The sequence below is a fragment of the Etheostoma cragini genome, chromosome 16 (genome assembly GCF_013103735.1).
Source record: "Etheostoma cragini isolate CJK2018 chromosome 16, CSU_Ecrag_1.0, whole genome shotgun sequence".
Classification (NCBI taxonomy): domain Eukaryota; kingdom Metazoa; phylum Chordata; class Actinopteri; order Perciformes; family Percidae; genus Etheostoma; species Etheostoma cragini.
In genome coordinates, this window is record NC_048422.1 from 22,661,953 (window position 1) to 22,675,384 (window position 13,432).

At 40.0% G+C, this 13,432-nt stretch overlaps 1 protein-coding gene across 3 annotated transcripts in view; it reads right to left on the reverse strand.

The window, feature by feature from the left end:
- The window catches only part of LOC117959127 (M-phase phosphoprotein 9), a 21,068-nt gene extending 8,071 nt beyond the window's left edge, over positions 1-12,997 (reverse strand). For 2 of the 3 annotated variants that reach the window (XM_034896075.1, XM_034896073.1), the window contains exons 1-15: positions 12,881-12,997; positions 10,558-10,829; positions 9,849-9,996; positions 9,218-9,307; positions 8,002-8,495; positions 7,208-7,364; positions 6,984-7,056; positions 5,964-6,067; positions 5,230-5,346; positions 4,701-5,158; positions 4,342-4,491; positions 3,732-3,819; positions 2,882-3,097; positions 1,993-2,040; positions 1,787-1,851 (exon numbers count right to left, since the gene is read on the reverse strand). In XM_034896075.1, the coding sequence (XP_034751966.1) occupies positions 1,787-1,851; positions 1,993-2,040; positions 2,882-3,097; positions 3,732-3,819; positions 4,342-4,491; positions 4,701-5,158; positions 5,230-5,346; positions 5,964-6,067; positions 6,984-7,056; positions 7,208-7,364; positions 8,002-8,495; positions 9,218-9,307; positions 9,849-9,996; positions 10,558-10,793 (2,444 nt within the window). In that variant the 5' untranslated portion in view covers positions 10,794-10,829; positions 12,881-12,997. The remainder of the gene's footprint in view (positions 1-1,786; positions 1,852-1,992; positions 2,041-2,881; positions 3,098-3,731; positions 3,820-4,341; positions 4,492-4,700; positions 5,159-5,229; positions 5,347-5,963; positions 6,068-6,983; positions 7,057-7,207; positions 7,365-8,001; positions 8,496-9,217; positions 9,308-9,848; positions 9,997-10,557; positions 10,830-12,880) is intronic. The other variant, XM_034896074.1, reaches the window with a different exon arrangement.
- Positions 12,998-13,432: the final 435 nt, after the last annotated feature.

The following is a 13,432-nucleotide window of genomic DNA, read 5'->3' on the forward strand; positions in this document are numbered from 1 at the left end:
ATAATAATGCCCCGCTAAAAATCATTCTCTCTACACAGAAGTAATGTGACCCAAAGCTAACCTTAGTTTCAATACTGTGTCTTGTGCATTATTATAGATTCTCATGTGTTAGTCTAACAGGCCTTGATGACAATCTTTAACATCTCCTGCAGAGTTTTACACTCCACTGTTGGACTCAATCAGACCCTGAAGCTGGATATGTTCTTGCATATCTTACTGCATTTTACTACCTTTTTTCATTTTGATGGTCTAATATCGACTCGATGTTCTGGCTTTTTGACTTATGGAATGCCTGGAAGGATCCTCATGTCACAACTCAATTTATACGTCTTTTCTTGGTTGCATCTGAGCTTTAGAGTTGGCTTGAGGTAAGAAATTGTTATTTAATTGCTGTCCTGGCTAAACATGTCTTTTTCATTTGTTCTTAGGATTCTCTGACATCCTCCATGAATTCAATACATGTTTTCATTTTTCCAGTTTGCATGCACATTGTAGTCTTTGCTAGTTTCCAATTCCCTCTTTATTAAAGGCCACTCACAGGTCTCTGGACCTCTCAATCTATTTCTTTCTCTAGGCTTTCCCTCCAGATAAAATGCTTCGGTGCGAAAACCCTCCTACGACACACTTATTGATGTTCTGCGAGCCGAGATTGCTATCTGTACGTGAATTCTCTAAATCAACGTAACACACTTCATCAATGCAGAGTCCATGGCCCTGCCTCTATTGGTGATAATTTGCAGGCAGAGCTGAACTGTAACGGAAAGTTGCCGCCAATGCTATTATCTATTTTTGACAGCACAGAGACCATCATTAGGCTCTATTGATTTAGCCTCTCCCCTCGATCGCCCAGCTGTCTATCAACCACCACTGCAGCTCTATTACAAAGTTGCTCGCCCGGCCAATGACAATGGGACAGGTCTGTAGCTGATAACAACACTACAGCTGTAATGTCACGTCTCTGCTATGAGCTCTTTACATTAAGTTCTTGTTTGTGTCTGCTAGTGTTCACGATTATTAAAAATCTTCACCACAAGATAAGGTCAAGATAAGATGTGTATTTAAAGGTTAAAGGCAATAGACTGAGATTTTGGGAAATACACTTATCTTAATTACCGAGAGTTGGATGAGATGATTTGACACCACTCTTCCAGTAAATATGAAGCTGGAGATAGGAAGCGGTTAGGTTAGCTTAGTTTAGCATAAAGACTGGAAACAGGGTCAAATAAATCTTTTTGTCACTATGAAATTGCCGGGCAAACAGCAACAACTTCAGGAGGTCTCAGCCTAGAAATAATCACACATAATACTTAATCCCAGTAACACTCTAACACTCTAACTTGTCAAGCTTCACACTGGACGGAAAACATTAAATTCTGAAATTCATCCCACACCCTAACCTGATTACCAGCTAATTTTCATCCCCCCCCCCTCCGTGCACACAGCATCCGTCTCCATCAAAGCAATCAACATGTTGCCAATGTAGCCACTTTGTCGCTAGATTTTGCTACTTTTCAGACACCTTTTGCAACATTTTCCCACAAAACTAGCAACAAGCAACTAGCAACAAATCTGGTGACTTTCTGTGAAAAAGTCGCCAGTATCGTCCAGTAAGCACGCAAGGTATTTCTGTCCTGTGGCTGCCAAAACCGTCACCTGTCCCTGAATCTGTTTTGCGAGGAGCAGTTTTTTTCTAACACACCACAAATTGCTTTCTAATCTGTGGGAAACACTAATTTTGTGTTACATTCTATAATCAATCAATCAATCAATCAATCAATCCACTCACCTCTTCAGCTCTGATATCTGATCGTTGGCGTTGTCCAACTTGTTCTCTGTTGACACCAGATTGTTCTGATGATGACACAATGATGAATTAAAAAATGGCATGGAGAAAACAGATTTGGTTTTTCACTGCTGAAACAATGCTTACATGCTTCAATAATAATCAAATGATAAAATGTAATATAACAATCCCAGTTAGAGATCTATTACCTTCAGTCCGTCGTGCTCCTTCACCAGAGAGTCATATTGACCGAGAAGCTGAGGAGACAAAACGACAGAGATCTTAGTCGTGAAGAAAATCAGTGTTGACGGAGAGTTTTTCAAATGGAGTATTGATGCACTTATTGACCTTTTCCCTCCTGATACTTCTACATACTGGTTCCTTGCTGTGTGTAAATGCATTGTGATCATTCTGATGTATCTTAACATGAGGCTTTAACTGTAACACATCACTTCTTGACAAACACAACTGTGCTGATTAGATAAACAAGGCAGGTTTTTTCCCTCTTGATCCTCAGAAAGCAAAACCAACCAGCTGAACTAACATAGCAGAATTGCTGCGTAGTTTTTATTTTACTGTGGTTGCTAAATTTTCTTTGTTTATAAGATGCATTCTCTTTCATTTGGCTTTAAAAAACATGTAATCAAATCTAATGTTACTTTTATCCAGTTTTTTAAAATGACACCCCACGACAAATGCAGAAAATGTACTCTCGGAAAAACTACAATGAACTACCGTGAGCTAAAGGCCGGTTTCACAGTAAGTTCACATTGAAGTATTAATGTGAATCAGTCAGGTCTAGCCTGATACCTGGTTTGGTTAACAACAGAGCAGATATGGATCCAACTAATCTGATCAGCCTAAAAGGGAAAACTTTTACACACCTCCCTGATGACAAAATAAAGGTAAAAAAAATAGCAATGTTAAAGTATTCTGAGTATCAGATTATCTGAGTCAACAACATAGCAACAACATTTGGTATAGAAAACAAATGATAGCAGCAAAGTTCCAGTGATTAGAGGTCAGCATTAGAGTTTTGAGATTATATGATAGTCTTATTATATTCTCTCTCTCTCTCTCTCTCTCACTCAGACTTACATCCTGCAGCATCTTGTACTCTCTCTCCCTCTTTGCCTCCCTCTCATCAGCCTCCTTGCAGGCTTTCTGCACCGACTCCTCCAGCTGCCGTACTTGGTTCTTCAACCGTGCTGCCAGGGCGTCCTTCTCTTTACCCGAGCGTTTGCTTTCTTCTAGTCGCTGCTTCAGGGTTTTCACAGTCGCACCCGCTACAGCGTACCGCTCCGGCCATTCTGCCTGGTGACAGGAAGTCAGGGCAATGGTCAAATTTTAGTTGGATGTATATGCTTGATATATTAAAACTGATTTGATGAAAACACCCTTGATGAAGTCTATAAAGCAAAAGACTAAATTAACCTTTTACTTTTTAAAGTGTAACTGTAAGTGTACTCTTAAGTAGCAACAAATCCCACTGGATCAATAACAGGTTGTTTGCAGGTATCGGAGAGTTGTGTTTAATGACTTAAAAATAAATACAAAGAATTTTAAGAACATTTTTTGAAAACATACAGGAAGGTTTCCTTTAAAAAGTGTCATATTTTAATTGTCGGATCTGTTTGGTGCATTAAATATGAATACATCAATTACAATCTGGTACGAGAAACAAATGATTAGGTTGAAATGAAGGCTTCATAAATGTTTTCATTTGTTTATTTTAAGTTGTTGAATGGAGTTAGAGGAGTTTGTAGCTTGAAAGGGTTTGCTGACACTGTAACTAGAATGTCAATTGGCTCAATGAGTCATTTTATATTTTTGTGAATAACAAGACAAAACGGAAATTATTAAAGAACAAAATATCTCCATCCGTACAATGACATACACACAAGTAGAAACCACTTATCATGACAAATAATGTAAAAAGGAATCATACTATTTTTTTCTCCAGTGAGCTGTTTGTTGCCTCCAGTTGTTGAATGCGATGTGTGGCCTCAGCCAGAGCTTTCTCTAGATGTTTGCACCTGTGGATGAACAGAAATCACATTAATACAGAGTTAAAAAACTAAATTAAATGGACGCACACTGAAGCACCATGTAGTGCTGGGGAAATGTGCAGCCCTACAGGACTTCATGTGTGTGTCTTAACATCTCAAATATTTGAATATGAATCATTTGTATCCTCAATACTGCATCAAAACCTCAGATCTAACAGCCAGTTTAATGTAATATTTCTCTTTGAGTTCCCCCTTCAATTTGAACATAATGAAATTATTTGCATTAATGCAACATGTTAAATGGATTGGCTTATGTGCTGCGGTAAAACATGTATTTTATGGTTGTTCATGCATTGACAAATCTGTAAATATTAAAAGTGTGAAAGTTCATTCTTGACCTTGGAAAGTAGCCAGTAGCCAGACAAAAAAACTCAGAACTTTAGGTCCAATAATGGAGTTTCCTCAGTTGTTGAAGAGACAATGTTAGTAAATATACATTTTATTAGACAAACTATGAATATGCCATATACTGCAAATAAAAGTAAATACCTCTCTGTGAGGGCCTGGTTGCTCCTCTCTAAATCTAGGGGCAGATCTCTAAGTTTCAATTTGTCTCGCAGGATTTGGATCTCAGACTCATAATACGCTTTCAGATCAGCCACGTGTCGAGAGTGCTTCTCTCTCAGGTTCTGCCGCAGTCTGAGGAGGAAAAAGAAGAAGGTGAATGAAAGACGTCTGTTGGACTAACAATACAGAGAAATTTAGAAGCTAACTACTTCTTGTAATGAAAACAAGTTAGGACAGACAAAAATACACAAGGGAATCGTTGATCCCGCTTTTTATATTTCAATCATATTTCAAATTAATATCAAAATCTTGACACCTTTAGTGTGTACTGTAACACTCACAGAGAAAGTACAACAGGATCCTCTAGCGATGAAGCTCTCTCTATGTGTGGACTGCCTGTAGGCCGCAGAGTAGCACCAGAAGATGAACAGGGCTTCAGGGTGCTGGTGTGGGTGTGACTGACCTCCTCCTCACTGGCTCTGTGTTGCTGGCTGGATGTGTGGGAGTAGGGCTGTGTCTTATCCTGATAGTCAAACTGGACCGCCTGGGATAAGTTACCCCACGAGCTCGGCACCTTAGATGGGGAAGGTCCGGCAGCGGAAACACTGGAGGTATCAGAGATCCAGTCTGTATCTCCGGGGTTGGGACTGCCCTCCACCATGCTGTCAGGGGTTCCAGGGGTCCCTACTCTGGGGGAGAGGTGGGGCTGAGCGGCAAACGAGCTGTAGTGAGAGGGGGAAGTGAAGCTAGAGGTGCGATCTGACTGCCGCTGGTTCACTGCTGGGTCCAAAGTCAACACCTAAAGGACAAGGTTTTGGTTAGAGGCTCAGCCAAGGACTAAGCGGATCACTGATGAGCCGTGGGACGTACCCGTGGTGACGAAGGACTGGACGTAACAGAACCTTCACAGTCTGAACGTTTACAGTCTGGTCTCTGCTTGTTCTGATAGATCTCCTTGAGAGACAGCCGGGGCTCCTGTGATGGAGTCTACAAGGGACAAAGATCAGACATTTAGGAGGAGAGGTAACGCAACACCAGCAGCCTAACGCCCCCTTTCAGTTGACTTTTGATTTGTTTTTTTGTCGACTCAGATTAATTTAGCCGATCAGTCATTTTTTACGCATTTTCAGTGCTGAATGACTTATTTCCAAGAAATTTAAAAGAACTTATCTGGTAAAATAAAAAATATTTCATTAGAAAAAAAAACATATCTGGTAAACACAAGATTTAAAGTGGTGCTTTTGCCAAATTCTTAGTTGAGAAACTCAGTTTAACAGATCTGTCGATTAAATCAAGTAATCGATTAGTCGTCAAAATCCTGTGAGTATTAGTCGACTAAGAATTTTTTTAGGCGAGGAAAGCCCTACAAACACTAATCAATTCTGAATATTCTCAGTTAATCTCCTTAAAGACAAAAGCTTACAGGTCGGCTACAGTGGTATATAGGTCTTTAATTATTCTAAAATGTAATAATAGAAGTGTGACGCGAAAGTGGAATCCACAGCTGCTTGTTTATCTTATTCTCTACTAGTGATTGTTAGACTACTCGTAACTCATCTCCCAATCAGAGCAGTCACATTTTTCCACGGTGAACTGTTACTCACAAGACTCATAGATGCTTCTTGCAGAAGGAGGTAAGCGCCACTATCGAAGCTGTCCGGTAGGGGGTGATACATTTCATTCTCATTCAGACGCCAATAAGTGAGGCCTAAGAGAGAGAGGAAAATGTAGTGTGATTTAATCTACTTTAGAAAAAATGACATGTCTTGTATATTTCCAGCAGTGATAGCCACCCTGACAAGAGTTTAATTTAAAGGATAAGTCTGGTGATGTTCTGTATTGATCTTGTAAGAAACAAAACATGGAAAAACCATATCACACCTACAGCTTTCTGCCGACATAAATACTCACTAGAGCACCAAATGTGGATTAATCCGCCACTGAAATTAGTCCCCAACAAATGCACCATCACCTCCTGTTTGTTTGATAAAAGCTAAAGTGACCAGCTGTTTTTAGGATATGACTGAGCCATTTAAAAAATAAAAACAATATATGTGACCACTTTTTGAAGATTACAGTAGAAACCAACGTGTTTGTCACTGAAAGATAGACAGAGTAGAAATATCTAAAAATGCTGAGAGACAAACTAACACATTGCTGGTTTTGTCTTTTTAATAAGTTTGTTAACCATAAGAAAAACATTCAATCTTGCCAGACCTATCCTTTAATTCATTAACTAAAACAGAGTACATTAATAAGCCATGAGAGGGCAAAAATGGGGAAATAAATAAACTAAGGGACATGACATAGTGTAATGATTTTAGGTGACATCTGACAAAGTTGGTCCTTTAACTGCTTATAAAAGGAAACACACACATATATTAGTGAAACGTTTCATGAACTAAAACATACCAGAATTTAGTTATTTCTCATAATAAAGCCCTCAGTGGTACAACAGTGCCTTCTTACTGTCACTTGTGGTAATTGCAACAGGGCTTCTTATTTCGTAAAAACGTGTAATAAATACCCTATATTGTTTATTCTATGGTCACATTGTCAGTGATTTATTTCACGCTATCCGAGCCTTGCTCGTCTGTGTTTTGTCTGAGTCAGCGAATTGTTACCTGATGCCTCAGACAACAGGCTGTCACTCCTCCTCAGGGGGAAGGAGCTGGTACACAGCCTGGACGGTCGCTGCAGAAACACAACAGAGATGAGAAGATTAGATTCAGTGGGGGGGAATGTAATCAGTACAGCCACAACAGACACATCTATCTTAAATAAAAACACTACAGATGCAGGGCAGTGATCTATTTTTTATTATTTGTTACCACATGGTGAGTTGTACCTGGTCCTGGATGTCGGCACTCTCTGGGGTGTTTTGTTTGGGAGATTCTCTGAGGCTGGGTGGCTGCTCCTGGTCCTCAGGGATTTGAACTGACGTTTTGCTCTTCTTGGGCCTGAGTTTCTGCCTCTGTGCCCAGGAGGTCAAAAGCTGGCTGGTGCTGCCAACAGAACAAGTTAGGGTACGTAGAACAGTAATTTAACAGATTAAATGTTGCTTATATCTTAACAAGGTTTCTGTAGAGTTTAATTAAAATTCAAATCTTTTTAAGACTTTTACAAAACCAAACAGAATGCAGTCATAGCGCATAAGACATCTATTAAAAACCTGTGGGGGACATATATGGCCTAAAATAAGTGACAAAGTCCATACATTTATTGACATGCATATGAAATTTTTATATAAAGAAAATAATATTTTTCCGTTATTTATCTGCAGCACATGTTAAAAAAATATTGCAAGATAATAAAATCAACTTAAAGCTGCAAATCATATTCACCATAATCATATATACCTGGGTTGAGTGCATCGTTACATCCCTACCATTGAAGGCTGGGCTTTTAATGCATTTTTATTAGATAGTACAGATAGGCAGCAAAGGGCCGTGGGTCAGATCAAAACCTGGGCCACTGCCAAGGATTCAGCCTACATGGGGCGCACCCTCTACCAGGTGACAAAGCGGTCGCTTCTTCAAGGCTTTTTTAACTGAAGAAACTTTCAAATTCATCCTTTTAAAGACTTTAGGACCTGCACATACCCTGTTCTATTAAAGGGGCTTCTAAGCAACTCAGACCTACCCAGAGGTTTTCTGCTGGTAGTCTAATTGGTTATTTTCCACTCTGAGAGTCCTCGCATGTGAATAATCCTGCTGGCACCCAATCACAGTTTTCTCTCTGTCTTCCTGAAAGTTAGGGGACCAATCATGCTTCCGCTTCCCTTGAACCCCATCCACATCTTCAGCCAGAGACCCAGCGTGTTCCGGACATGTCTCCCAAGCAGACAGAGTACCGTACCCACTGCTGAGCACTGTGGTTGCCCGCTCCTCCCCGTGGTTGGCGGCCTCTGATCTCTGGAGCGGAGGGGAAGGGGAGCTAAAAGGAGTATGAGCAGGGCCTGCTAGGCTGTCAGTGGGACTGGCCACATTTTTGGGGACTGTGCAGTCACCGGAGATGAGGGTGAGAATATAGTCCTTTGTGTTTGGGGTAGTTTTGGTCCCCGAAGTTGGAGAGAACTGGACGCTGGCTTGGCGGTTCTGGAGCTGAACCAGGGCCTTAATTTCATCCTGAATCAACTGGAGAAAAATCATATCATTGTTCAACATGGCATCATGACTTTGTGTAAATATACATGTGCAAGTGGCGTGTTCTCTGTATCCATTTTGAGCTATATGCGTGTATGTCTACGCTGTATACAGCGGGCGTACACATACACGCCACTTGGCGTGTTATTGCGAGAAGAAAGCAACAGTTGAGTTTAGGAAATGAAAAACGGGGTTAAGAATAAAGCGACGATTGACTTTAGGAAACGTAAAATGCAGCACACGATCCCCGATCTCCTGGGTGAAAGTCCCCTGTTTTACCCATCCACCATCCCGACCAACCTTCCTTTGTGGATTTTTACCACTTCATACTTTCGCTATGGCATAAATTCACACGCAATCGCAAGGTAATGTGAGTCAATGGAGGCCAAACGGCGTTGATATACACACAAAAAGAGAGTATGCAGCTTGATAACACGGCAATAATGGCATATGAATTGCCATGTCATACATACGCCACTTCATGAAATCAGTCTGCATTGTTTCAGTGGATAAAACAAATATTTTAAGATCATAATAAGACATGACCTGGGTCTGCAATTTACACACCTATCTGTGTTTAGCCTGTATTAGGTAAAACTAAATTGGCTGGTAAAAACCTGTTTTGCTAGTTGATTTTAAAATCCACCTGCCCCAGTAGCTCATGGCCAAAAAAGTTGACGTCAGGCCCTGGACACGACTAGATGCAGTCTTACCTGTATTTGGCACTGGTATTGTTCTTGCTGAGCAAGTATTTGCTCTTGGTATTGCTTTTCAACCAGCTGAAACAGATGCAGCCATCGGCCCTTTTGCAGAAAAAAGATCAAATCAAATGTCATTTTACCATCATTATGCACAGCAAGAAGTTCATTTATAGTAAAACTGTTGAGGGAAAGCCACAGAGATGTTAATAACAGACAATATACACTGAAATTTTGACAGTCATTATTTTCCTTTGACCTGACTTTTCATCTGTGTACTGTAGTGAGGTGTCTTCATGTTGCAGAACATCACAGTTGTCTGTTCCTTGCAAATCATAAACTGTGTCTGAAAGGATCAGCTGCAGTGTGGTGTGGTGTTGTGTGTGTGTGTGTGTGTGTGTGGGTGTGTGTGTGGGTTTGTGTGTTTGTGAGGGTGTGTGTGTGTGTCTGTCAGGTGTGTTCTGCACAAAACAATAAAAGTGACAACTCAGAAATGAGGCTGTCAGCTGCCAAAAGCAGCACTAAAGAACAACTGCCACATCTGCTAACCCCAACTTTACATTCAACGTCATCAGCGTGCATTTACAATTTAATTTCCACATTCTACAATAACTTCTGCCTTTCAGGCTCTGTGGTATTTTCCCACCTCACAGTCCTTCCAGATCTCAGGGTCGGTCTCTCCGCTGCTCTGGATCTCCTGCACCAAAACCCTGAGGGTCTCAAGGGAGCTCGGGTTGATGAATGGGAGGCTCTTCCCTTGTTCAAATGCTTCATCTGTGCTCAGACAAATACTCCTGCAATAAAATCCCATACTTATAGTACATACCAGCCAGAATAAAACATCAGAAATTAACAATATTTGCTTCAAAGATGTAATTTTTAATTAAAAAGAATGGAAAATTCTTTATTTCCAGCTTGTTAAATGTGAATATTTCCTGGTTTCTTAACTCCTCTATAACAGAAAGCTGAATATGTTAGAGTTGTAGACAAAACAAGACAAGAGGACGTCATCTTGGGCTTTTGGGAAAACAATTACATTGTTTAACATCTTCTCAGCCTACATTATAAGATTATTATTTCTACACCTAAACAAGATTGAACACTCCAAAGCATCCCATGATTCATGATTTAGATGTGACAAATTGACTATTAAATTGAATCTATTATCTGTGAAGTTCAGGGAAACTCAGAAAACTACCTTTTCCTTTACATGAAATAGATTCAAATCTTCACGTCTGAATTTGCAATCATTTATTTGTAGCGTCTAATAAAAAAAGAAAGATGAATCTACTGGCCACTGTTAAATATTTTATCTCTGCAGTCTTTTTATTTTCCGTACGCCGTTCTTACTGCACCTGATCTTGTTGCATGCTGGTGTGATGTCCATGGGCCTGCTCTCCACAGTGCCTCCTGTTGTTTGGGAGGTTGTGTGTCTGCCCTCTGAGACCGCCAGCCCCGAGGCTGACGTCCCCTCAGAGGACACCAGAGAGGCCTCACTCTCCTTACCCCCATCCCCGTCAGCACTGACATGGCAATGGCTCAAAGCCCCCGAGCTGGACACATCCTCAGAGATACTGTCATCTGTGGACATGTTTATGGGCCCATGCAGAGGGGGTCAGTCTGACAGCTGGAAACCAAGAGAGAGGTAAATAGAGGCAATTAGACATGTGGAAATATGGTATTCAAGCCAACAGTAGGCAGGAATCGATTAGGTGATCAACAAAAGAAATAATAATCACCAAGTATTTGGATATTCAACTCACATTACATTCACGCACAATGCAGAACAAATGCTTTTTTCAGCCTGTAAATTATGGAATTTCCTGCTTTTTTCAGTTTAAAATCATATTAAACTGATTATTTTCCAATCGTTCCCACTGACAAACCAAGACATTTACAGACATCCCCTGGGACTCTGATGAACTGGGATGGAAATGTTTGACTACTTTCCGAACTGTTACTAGATTAATCTAGAATCGCTTTCAAAACGCTACTGTTGCCGTTCTGATCAGCTGCTTCCTTATGAACCATCCAGACCCCTCAGGTCATCTGGGTCAGGTCTGCTTTCTGTCCCCGGAGTCAGAACTAATCATGGAGAAGCAGCGTTCAGTTTTTACGTGCAACATATCTGGAACAGCTCCCAGTAAACTGCAAGTCCGCTGCAACTTTCAGTTCTTTTAAAGACTTTTTGATGTTGACATTTTTAAGTAATTATTCATTTGTTACACTGCACTGTAACCTTTATTCTTGTATATCATTTCTTGCTTATTATATTTTAGCTGCTTTTATTAGAGTCTGCCCAATAAAGGATTTTCAAGGCTGATACCAATAAAAATATTTGGTTATTTGAAAAGCCGATATTCCAAAATGCAGCAAAGGGCAGTAGGTTGGAGTTGAACCGGCGGCCGCAGCATTGAGGAGTAAAACTCTAAGTATGGATGCCCGCTCTACAAGGTGAGCTAACCGGGCGGCAATCTTTCAGCGTCTGTTTAGCCATGGGGGCTCTCAGGCTTGATAACCTGAACTGAACATGAAAACGTATCTGTGCAGGAAATAATGAAATGAAAATGAGTTACAGACCTGGTGTACATCTACTGTATTCATAAGCTTTACTGTTTATTCTATAATCTATTAATTCTGTATTTTATTTTGTATATTTTGCACTTTAGTACTCTTTGCACTTCTAGCTACTTAGATACTAAATTGCATTCCTGTACTTTGGGCAATAACAATAAAGCTAAATGTAATCTAACTGTCTAAAAACACATCTGTGTGTTAGAGCTATTATAGCTAAGAATACGCATCCAATCCCTGTAATATTTCTAACCTTTCTGCTGCCTGTCATAATAAAGATGTTATGCCTATGAGTTCTGAAAAGATGCAGAAGGTAAGTGTGGTGATTTACAAATTGTAGCATAAAGCATGTCGTATTTATTGTTATTAAAATATGACTTATTAAAGACGACCAGACCTAGCACATCTTCAGAAACCAGAAGAAATTAGGTCTCAATGCAGCCTCGTGCATTTTGGCCTTGCAATTCTTCTGTTATGAGATTTTTCATATCAAACGAAAAAATAAATCAATCAAACAAAGAGAGGTGGATTTCAACAGGTTAACAAAATATAAACATTAACACAAATATTCAAGTTAATGTCTAAATGTTTTGCATCAGCATCTATCGTCTCTGTCTGTCATAAGCTGTGTTTCATGTGTGTGACAGCTTGTCTTCACTGGCCATGTATGATTAAACAGCTAACTTTACTACCACAACATTAGCAATCAGCACAATCAACTACACACAGACATACAGCTATAATTAGCCATGCAGCGGTTTGAACAATTAAATTAAAAAAGCCAGCTACATTAGCTTCTTTAGCTACGGTGACAGCCAGCGAGCCCACCGGAAACGGCATCTTCTTGAAGTTGCCTGTCAACTCCTCCTTGTCGGTTAGGCTAGCTAGCTAACACGATAGCTACAACTACCTAACTGACAAGCAATTGATTAGCTAGCTAGCTAGCAAGCTAATTTGAGCTAAGTTGGTTTATTACAGGCTTGTAAGCATAGCGTAGGTAATATGGACAGCGCGGGTGAAATTATAACACACATAAACCGAAAGATAAACACTAGTTTGCAGAAGAAAGAATAGCGCAGATAAACCAAATAATAGTTAACGTACCCGTTGACTTGTATCATCGTTTCATCCATAATTGTCTGTAGGTAGCTAGTCAAGTTGGTTAGCTGGTTGCTGGTTGGCTATTGCACTGCAGTGCTCTCAAGCTGCTGTAACGTTCACAGCCCTGCGTTGGTATTGGTCAAACTGTGATTAAAATACAGCGCCGTGATTGGTTGACACTCTCAGTCTGTTTTTCTATTGGCTGTTCACAAGGAAGCGAGATGTACACATCTGTTGGGACCTTTCTTTAACTGTCTATGGTTGGGACAAAACATACAGACTAAATACTGAAATACCTTTAAGCTTCAGGGTACTTTAGATGAGTATTTCAATTGTATGTCTCTTTATACTTATACTCTACTCCATCAGAGAGCATTATTGTACTTTTTCCTGATATATTTAGTTACTAGTTACTTCACAGATTTAGATGAATAATCCAAAATAAACAACAAATAAATAGTATTGTTATGGATTGAGCTACCCAGCAGAATATAAAATAATTCTTATAAGCTCTAACTTTACTAGCTGCGACATTGAAGAGAAAAATACAATAAT